Genomic DNA, 10,119 nt, shown 5'->3' with positions numbered 1-10,119 from the left:
TATATATATACACACACACACACATATATATATATATATATACATACACACACACATATAATGATAATAATCAATAATAATAAATATAATAGAATCAATATTAAAAAAAATGATAAGAAATATGTATACATAATGTATATATATAATGTGTAAAAATGTATATATTTGCATATATAGAATATATTTGAGTAGATTGATATCAAGATGCTCGTGATGATTGAATTACTTAACTATGAGGATATTGAAAATCGGTCACAGAACATCTTTCTATGGATTAATTTGAATGGCATAATGTGTCAGTATAAAGCATGGCCGGCGGAACCGGGTGGTGGGCCGCAAAAATATATGTCTGGAGAAAAAAATATGTCTTGAGATTTTAGTATGACCGGAGAGAAATGCAGGAAAAGAAAGAGGAAAGAAGAAGGAGAAGGATAGGAAAGAGAATGTTTATCCAGTCCCCGACTGAGTTACATTCTCTCGCAATTCACATTGGCGGATCTGGGAGGGGGGTCATGGGTCCTGACCCCCTCCGTTGGGCCAAAAAAAAAAATGAATTCTAAACCTACCTTTTCAGGACACGTGAGCTGATTTTTTTTATTTTTATGTTACAATAAGAAAATTAGAATTTTAATTAGAACATAAAAGTCATTAAAACACACTTCAAAGTCGGGAAAGCTCATTTCCCGCGCCATCTAGGAATCAAAATTTTCCCGGGGGAGAGCCCCCGGACCACCCTTTCTTTTTGGGATTTATCGATTCATGAAAAAAAGAATACGCATGCAACTACTTATTTATTTATGTATGTATACACACATAAAATAAAAATTTACCTGACCGTTTTCAAGAGGGGAAAACCTTGAAATTTTGATGAATTTATAAAGTCATTTAAAAGACATTTCAGAAGTCAGGAAAGCTCATTTCCCCTATTTTAGAAATCGAGTTTTTTTTATTCTTTTTCTTTGGGGTTCATTGATTCATTAAATCATTTTCAAGAGAAGGAAAAAGTAATTAAGACACCTCAGAAGTCGGCAAAACTTTTTTCCAGCCTTCTAGGAATCAAAATTTTCCCGGGGAGAAATCCCACTCCCCCCTTTAATTAAACAATGAATACGTAGGCCTATGCAACTACTCTTTTTCTGTGTATGTATATACACATAGGGCCTAATAACAATGTGAAAAAATTACCTGACCGTTTTCAAGAAAAACCTTGAATTTTGAAGAACTTAAAAGTAATTAAGAAACCACAGAAGTCGGAAAAGCTCATTTCCAGCCTTCTAGGAATCAAAATTTTCCTGGGGAGGACCCCCGGATCCCCTTTCGTTTTTCAAAAATATGTTGACCCCACCCCCTAGGTTTGATTTCAGATCTGCATGATTCATATTCCCATTCAAGTTCCCAACAAGCTGAAGTAAAATTAATTGTTGAATTGACAATCTGAACACATACAGAAAATTAAGTACAAATCAGAAGTCATCATCATCATCACCTATTCATCATCATATTTACCACCATCATCTTAACCATAATCATCTGCAAACCATCGCACCATTTATCAGGCCTAAAAAAATTGTTTGCTGTCGCATTGTAAAATTTTGAATACAGGGGTGGGTGGAAAAAAGTTTTTTTTTTTTTTTTTTTTTTCTCGTAAAACCATAGAAATATCGTGAAAACTGTGCGATTGTCATTTTTTTACGGAAAAACGATCATATTTTTGTTTAAAAAAAATTAAAATAGTAAAAATTTCCATATGACACGGATATGTGAAAATGTGGTTTTCATTTGATCTTTTAAACTAATCTAAAAACATTTTAAAAAAAAGTGCCCCTAATTTTCGAGTGAACACCATGTTTGTAGTGTGTTTCTGTTCTTTAGTATTCAAGTTTTCGTTCCTCGTACGCTGGTCACTTAAATGCACGATAGAGCTACTTGCTCGGCCCCAGCCAACTGAACGGAGGGAGGAAGCAGTGCGACCCCTAAGCCATGATGATGCACTGAACCTAGCATAGCCATCCCAAGTGCCTGTCAGTTGACCGAGACTCCCTGTGCATCTCCCCTGCAGTCTGTTAATCGCCTAGTCCTGTCAAGTATCACCGCCAAGCAATCATCATACGATGCCGCAAGGCTAAGTACTCAACCTCGCCAAGGCTCGGGCCTTCACCAAGGCCCGGGCCCAGACTCAGCGGAGGGTTACCGGCGTATTACCGACAAGAAGCCTCGTCGACCCCGGAACCCGTCAGGGAGAGAGTCAGGTAATTATATTTTGTCTGTGATTAGAATATATTTGGTTCAATAGTACGTATGGTATTGGTGTTATTACCTGCAGAAGCAATCAACGAGGATACATTAAGCCTATTTATTGTATTATTGTACAGCGAAATTGCTTTTTTTGTCTTATTTAAAAAAATAATTTTTAGTGATTTTAATGAACATGTACTTTATATTTCATATAAAAATAAAGGCTACTAAAATCATGTTAAAATATATTATAAAATATGCAAATGATGAATATGAAACAATTGGAAATGTGGCGTATCTATCTAAACTTCAAACCAAAATGAAAAGCGAGACTTTGAATAATAAAAAATAGAAATCACTTTTTTAAAAGCAGCAGTAGGTGACACAAGAACGCAAAACTTTTTTTTTTTTGCAGAAAATTTGCCAAATTTTCACTTTTAAAAGTTTTAATTTCAGAATCGAGATTACTGTATGTTCTGTTCATAGTTACCAACCTTAAAGATTCCAAATGCGTGAGTACACAAGTTTGTTGGGGGAGGGGGAGGCCCGGGGTCCAGAGGCGGTGCCCTGAGGATCTGAAAATTTTAAGCTGTTTAAATCGATATTAAGGAGCGTTTGTTGACAATACCGGGTACAAAAATATTTTTAATAAAGCCACATACAATTTGAGTTTCAATAAATTGTGTTTAATTTGAGCACCCTAACTATGTACACAAACATTTCATTACTTAAACAAACAAAAAACTGATTAATGTTTAGTAGCGCGTCAGTGAATTAAGCATTGACTCAAGTTTAAACTGCATGACCGTTTTTATATCTTTAATAAAATTAATTTCTTCTAATTTTAAATAGATTTCCCCCTGAATTTGTGACAATTCGTTATCACGCATAGACCTGTGCTAAATTTAGACCTGACACAAATTTATGATCACGCATGTGTTCACTTTGAAATATAATGCGGGACCGTCCCGCACGATGCGAGACGGTTGGTAACTATGTTTGTTTTCTCTCCAACTTTTATTGGGCCCCAGGTCGGCTCGACTACCCACCACGCCCCCCCCCCCTTGAATTCACCACGGGTCTTGAACACCTCAGCCCCACCATGGTTGGGCTGAGGTAAAAATATCTATGATTATGGCACCTCTAAGTGGCCGGAAATAGCACTCGGAGATTTAATTAAACAAATATAGAAAATTCTAGTGAAACCTATAGAAAGAGAGATGAGTTTTGTACGTGGCGCGTTATTGACACGAAAAATGCGGCAGGAAAAACAAGTATATTTCAGAAAGGATCCCCTTTCGTTTTTGGGAAAAATGTTGACCCCCACCCCTAGGTTTGATTCCAGATCTGCATGATTCATATTTCCATTCATCTTATAAGTCCCCCAACTTTGAAAAACGTTCCGCCAGCCCTGTAAAGACATATAAACTATCTCTATGTATACAGTCAATTACAGTGAAACATCAACATAGAGTCTTCCAAGCCTAGACGTTCAACCATGCAGGAATGGTTCAACTATGTAACATAAAAAGCCTACCTGACTACTTACGAGATATTACAAGACATGAAATAAAGTGTTGGACTGCTGCATTTTCATAGAAACTTTATTCTTAACGCACACTGTATATACATTGAAAATTCTATATTTTACTATCAGAAATATATATTTATTATATTATAATTTATTATCTTATATTATTTCATCGGCCTATTGTAACATTTTAGTGAAACATACACAACTTGTTTTTTTTAAATAAATATTCTAGTCACTTTTGTCACTTGCCAGGAGCTATGGAGCTATGCTGGACTCCAATGGCAAATGGACAACCCTTCCCCAAAAACAAAAACACCTTTGGAACTTTGCAACATTTTTGGTGCTCCATGCCACCAACAGGGTAACATTATTAGGGGTAATCCATTATTTTCATAATATTCAAGAGAGAACAAAACATCTTTTTTGCTGACCCAAACCCTCCCACACTCCCACACTCTGAAAGAGTACATAATAAAATTATTTTTGTAATTTTGAAATCATTTTATCTTTTTCATTAAGACTGTCAACCCATTTCCCCCTGAAGGGTATATTTTGTACTCTTGTGATAATGTTTAAAATAATGGATATTCCCTCAATTCATTACTTTAGACATTTATGAAATCATATTACATTAACAGTACAGTACTGCACTTTCAAAAAGACACATTCCATTGCAAGTTACATTCAATTATAACCCCATGTATTAAACCTACTTAACGAATATCACTTGTGCCGTGATGATTGTAATTGGATTTCGGCATCGGTCCATCTTCGATGCACTACACGCTTTACTATTTACATTGTGTTGATCCACATCAGCAATCATTATACAGCGGCCTATCCTTTAAATTATGCTCATTTATCTTTACAAGTTCATTATACTTAAGTGAAATGCATTCACATGCTTCCATGTTGTTGGAATGTATGTCGGGGTAAATACAGATTGGCAAATCCAAGTGATTTTCTAAGCCTAAATTTCTTCAAGTTCCATTATCAAGTTGATGGCTCAAACGGCAATGCCATTTTTTTTAGACCATTCCCGGTTTAGCGTACACTGGCAGGTGGTAATAGTTGTAGCTGAGGAAACTAAGAAGTCTCGTCTCGACAGCACGCTTGTTTCCAGCCTCGTCAAACTCGTTGGTCAAGTACTTTCGGTCTTGTTTGTCTAGCTCCAGGTCTTGGTCAATCAACTGACGCACCTTCTCTTCTAATGCTATCACATCATGAGACTGGATATTAAGAAAGCAGATAAACAATAAATAAATGCTGTATATGGAATTGTGGTGGTGCGTATATTGTATGAATATATGTACACACTCTAAAAGCCATCAAGGGCTATTATCCACATAAATAAACGGATACAAAAATGATAATTGAAAGACATCCATTTAAATTGATGGTTCACAGTGGATTTACTACACAGCAACTCCACTCAGTGTTGAGGCTGTAGGTAAAGGCATCTTACCTTACCGCCCGGCTACTTAACTCGCCCATTATATTATCATAGGTAGATAAAGTCAGATTTATCATTACATATTGACATCACTTACTGGTCTTTGAACAAGAAGCTCTCGGACTTCCTGTCTGAAGTCAGGGAAGCGATCATGGAAGATAGCCAAGCTCCACGTCTCACGGAAGAAACTGTAGAAATCTGAAATGAGTCCCTCGTCAAATCTTGACACCATGTTGTTGAGGAAACGCTCGTGAATATTGTATAGGCAAAGCAGATTGCTGGTGTCAATAACCTACAGTTAAATGCATATATTTTTTTTATATTACAATAATTTTAGAGATAAAAATTACATTACACTAAAACATGCATCCTTGTTAGCTGTTGCACATCTAGAGGGGTGTGCAGGCATATCGCAAGAAAAGCTCACGCCCCCAGTTGAAACCCCATTGAAAATGTTAGACACACACCACTGCCCATTACGAAAATTTTATCACCCGTCCATTGCTAAATTACCCCTGGATATGCCTCAGTAGTTATCATTTCAAGGTAAAATAAAAAAATTTATTGATTAAATTACAATTTATGCTTCTTATTCATTGGAGTCGCAGCATCAAACTAAAGGATTAAGTTTAGTATTTTATGCTAGTCATTATAATTGTGCTTTTAGGCGATACAGGTGTGATAAAAATGTGTTGGTGTACATGATGTAACTTTGCTGATCTGCGCTTTTGCACCAACAAGCCATAGACTCATTAATCAGTATAATTTCATCAATAAAACCAATTTTATGTTGAAATTTGTTTAACTCGGCATCCATGCTGATTTAAACTGCACTTTCTTATCTTAAGGGATCAAGCCTTGAGACTTTCTGAGCAATTATTTGTTGAAGAAAATTACAAAATCATCCCCGTATCACATGCAATTAATGATCAGTCTAATTATTTTCAGCACATATTGTGACCTTGTAAATCTCTATGGAATGATTCAACATGAATGATTTCACTAATCAATGATAATTTTTAAAATTGTTAGGAGGATTTTAAAGTAGAAGTTGGATAAAATTCTGTCAAATATAACTTTCTTGTGATCCAGAGATTAATCAAGTTCAGAGATGAAATATTTCCATGAGACATCCCAAAGACATCTGCGATCCACTAACCTTTTTCGAAAGACATGTTATCGTCTCGATGCTGTTGTACTTATTCAGGTGAATGCGAAAATATCCGGGACCATCGACAGTTCCGGTGATGAGTTCCCGTCCCTAGGCAACAAAAATTCATGAATATTCATTAGATGATAAAAGTGAAATGATTGTGATAACGGCGAGAGCATGTACTCTTGAATCCCAGGAGATTCAGCTCTAATGATAATGATGACAGCACTCTAAGTCTCTTTCGCACTCATTATTGTTTGCTGCACCAGACGCAGAGCACACATATTTTAACAGTGTTTACTTAATCGTTTTCACAATGACTGTAGTCCGAGTGGTATGCCCTTACTGTAAAACACATACCGTTGCAGACAGGCTGACAACATAGAGTAAAGATAATTAGATACTTAATGAATCTCAATCACCATTGGATTAATGAATCTCATTACCTCATTATACACAAAATTCCATATTCACACAACATAGAACATTCACAAGTACACCTATATTAATTCCTCCACTTTGTGGATATTTAACCACTTGAAATATTAATTACCAAATGTAATTAATCACTTAAAATTAAATTGAATATATCTCACATGATCAGAGTTTATATACTGCCTGCGGTGAAATCTTGATATACCCTCTAATACTGAGTTGCAAAAGTAAGTTTTCATTTTTATTATTTCTTTATTTACATACATTTTACTACAAAAAAAATGTTTAAATTAATTATCAGTCAACAAAAATGTTTAAATATATAACCCGCAGATTTAAGGGTATAATTTCTCTGCATTTTATTAAATAAGTTTTTTATTTATGTACCTATTAATTTTCAAGTAAAATATTTTTTATTTCAATTTTCATTCAAAACCTAACAAATGTATTATTGATTATTTTGAAAAATATTTAATGAGGATGAAAAGCTTCTTATCATTTCATATATCTCAACTTATCCCCAACAGCCACCCACTAAAACATAGTATGACCCTCAATAAAATTAAAATGACAATTAAAGTTATTTAATTAACTAAAGGCTGTAAAATTTGAAATAAAGGTAAAATAACTCCTTGACAAAAGTTACAAGCATGGGATAATTCTGAATTCCTTGTAACCTCCACCCTCCCTTCCAACTGGTTTACTAATAACATTTTGAAACACTAACAAATTAAAGCATATATTCACACCATGCATTTCCAATTTTATGAAGAATAAAATATATTCACAAAAGAAATTTGATTATAAAATGAGTAAACTAATATATCAACACATTCATTACATGGAATGTTAATTTAAACCTTGAGAAATCTCACAATAGTCACCAAGCATGAGAATAAATACCGAAGGAGATTAGAAACAGCGTATGGAAAATACATTAACCTGTTGTTGAAATCACAGGCAGGATTTTTTTTTTCACACCAAGAGCTGTCAAACCAATAGCGCAAAGCTGAATAACCAAGCTACAATGCTTGTCTAGATGACGACAGTTTGTCAAAGATGAACTAGGTCAGGTCAGAGAAGATGACACATGCATCAATGTAAGGTTGTAACCTTTTAATGTAGCATCATCAATGTTACATAAAGTCAATATATGCATTCGTGACCACAGATATTGTAAACAGTTTTTTTTTTCCTTGCTAGAAGATAGAGAGCGGTGAACATAATATTTAAAAAAATATTTGAACAGGGATTCTACCTCCTTGCTTGCTGTAGCTGTCAAAAATGTATTTGATGATGATCTTGAATTTTCAAGTATTTTAAAGCTTGATGCTCAAAAACGTAAAAAAAAAATCGGCAAGCATTCTTGAAGAAAAGACAGAGCATGCGATAAATTCCTCAAGTATGCTGAATTTGTATTATTGATTAGAGAAGACATTGAATTAGTGTCTAGCTCGGATATTGACTCGAGTTTAAGTGTTCTTACGGACGAAAGAGATACAAAATCAAGAAGATCCATTCCCTGGATTACTATATGGGATGGTTTTTTTTGTTCTCACTTTAAGTTTAATATAGAAGAGTATTTATCTTGATTCACTTAGAAATCAACCTGTCCCATATTCTTAGAAAGTCCTCGCATCATTGAATGCAGTGCTCGCAAATCTGATTACATTCTCAAAACATTTCTGCAAATTTAATTCCGAATATAACAGCTTATGAAAGTACAGCAATAATGTACTATTTAAATTAGGATTCGCATATCTTGATGAAAAGATATTTTATGTGCATGGCAAGAATGAATAATGCGGTCCTCAATATTGGAATTGCTCAATTAATCATGTTGTAGTTGTGATAATTTAAACATGTTCCGTGAGGAGTTCCCGTGGGATTGGAGCTTAGCTGACTTTGTTATTTGATTGCATTCCCGATGGGTACAATTCCAAAAGCTGTTTGGAAATCATTTTGCCATTATGCATTCCAACGCGTAAGACGGCAGTAAGATATAAATGGAATAGTACTGTAATGTTCGAAGATGGGGTGGTTATTAGGGAGAGTACATTCTAAAATAAGTCAAATAGATTACACTTGAAATAATATGTACTAAATATCTATAATTGAACTTTCTGGATTGTCAATCAAACTAAACTACTGTCCAACCAGAACAAGGCCAGATATATGCATGTGTCCTACAAACACATGCGTAAATACCTGACATGATCATGTTCTAAATCTTACTGTCGTTATAATCGAAAACCCCAACGAAGAAAAGCTGTGGCTAATACTTACATAGTCCTGTTGGGCCATTAGCTTCTCTAACGGTTCATTAAGGTTTGGCTTTGTGAAGTTGAGATAGTTGAGGCCGCCAGGAAGGATACCGGCTTGAACCTTGCTGTTGTGGTACATCGGTATAAGGTTCATGGTCTCTTCTGGGGGCGCCGGGTCATTCTCAATAGTCGGATCGAACAACCGCAGCATCGTGGACGCCAGCATCTGACCAACCTCTCTGGAATTGAAGTTACTATGTGTCCTGGGCGGAAAATAAAAAATATATATAGATATATATATATAAATATGTATTTTCGATTAAACTTTTTAATAAAATTATCTAGTTTAAAAAATGTATTCTCATCATACAGAAACAAAAGGTGAGAAAAAATGTATATATTCTTCAGAAAATATATTTGTGGGAGTTTATGGCCGATTTTCAGGCAGGATTAATAGTAACACTTTTCTTCTGCTGTACTTACAATCCAGTTTTAGTCCACTTTTTTAAGATGTTTGCAGTCTATAGGATTGCATCATGGCTATTTATAATTGCTGATACAATATATTGATAGACTTGGACATTTCTTTTTTTATTTTTATTTTTAGTTATGTTTTTTCATCAGCTATGTAGAAGCATTAAATGTTATGCATTTTTCATCATCATCTTTCAAGCTTTAAGTTTTAGTCAATTTTTAAAAGATATGATTATAGTCCCTAAATTGAAGACAACATAATGTTCAAAAATATGTTTATTATGATATCTTATTTTTACAACTACTGTATAATCTAAATGCAGATGTTGGAAATACGGGTCAAAATAAATGATTGGATTTCTCTAAAAAAAAATAACGAGGTTATAAATAATAAAATAAATTGATATCATTCAATAATATTAATAATTATAATAATAACTATTAATATAAATATGTAATTAGAATCATCCTGTTATAAGTTATCTCATTTTAATAAAATAATTTAGTTAATCACAATTAATATGAGTAATTACATCACTTCTTATTATATATATATATATATATATATTAT

The 10,119-nt window shown here is 34.1% G+C and overlaps 1 protein-coding gene across 1 annotated transcript in view; it reads right to left on the bottom strand.

Moving 5' to 3' along the window:
* Positions 1 to 3,821: 3,821 nt before the first annotated feature.
* Positions 3,822 to 10,119, bottom strand: part of LOC117106708 (cilia- and flagella-associated protein 61-like) — a 29,441-nt gene continuing 23,143 nt past the window's right edge. Inside the window, exons 21-24 of the mRNA XM_033248119.1 lie at positions 9,097 to 9,337; positions 6,382 to 6,483; positions 5,320 to 5,514; positions 3,822 to 4,998 (exon numbers count right to left, since the gene is read on the bottom strand). Coding sequence (XP_033104010.1) covers positions 4,798 to 4,998; positions 5,320 to 5,514; positions 6,382 to 6,483; positions 9,097 to 9,337 — 739 coding nt within the window. The 3' untranslated portion in view covers positions 3,822 to 4,797. The remainder of the gene's footprint in view (positions 4,999 to 5,319; positions 5,515 to 6,381; positions 6,484 to 9,096; positions 9,338 to 10,119) is intronic.

This window comes from Anneissia japonica, unplaced genomic scaffold, assembly GCF_011630105.1.
Source record: "Anneissia japonica isolate Jap-2015-1 unplaced genomic scaffold, ASM1163010v1 scaffold287705_len1045735_cov187, whole genome shotgun sequence".
NCBI lineage: Eukaryota > Metazoa > Echinodermata > Crinoidea > Comatulida > Comatulidae > Anneissia > Anneissia japonica.
The sequence above is the reverse complement of the archived record's forward strand: the minus strand, read 5'-3'. Positions and strand labels throughout refer to the sequence as shown.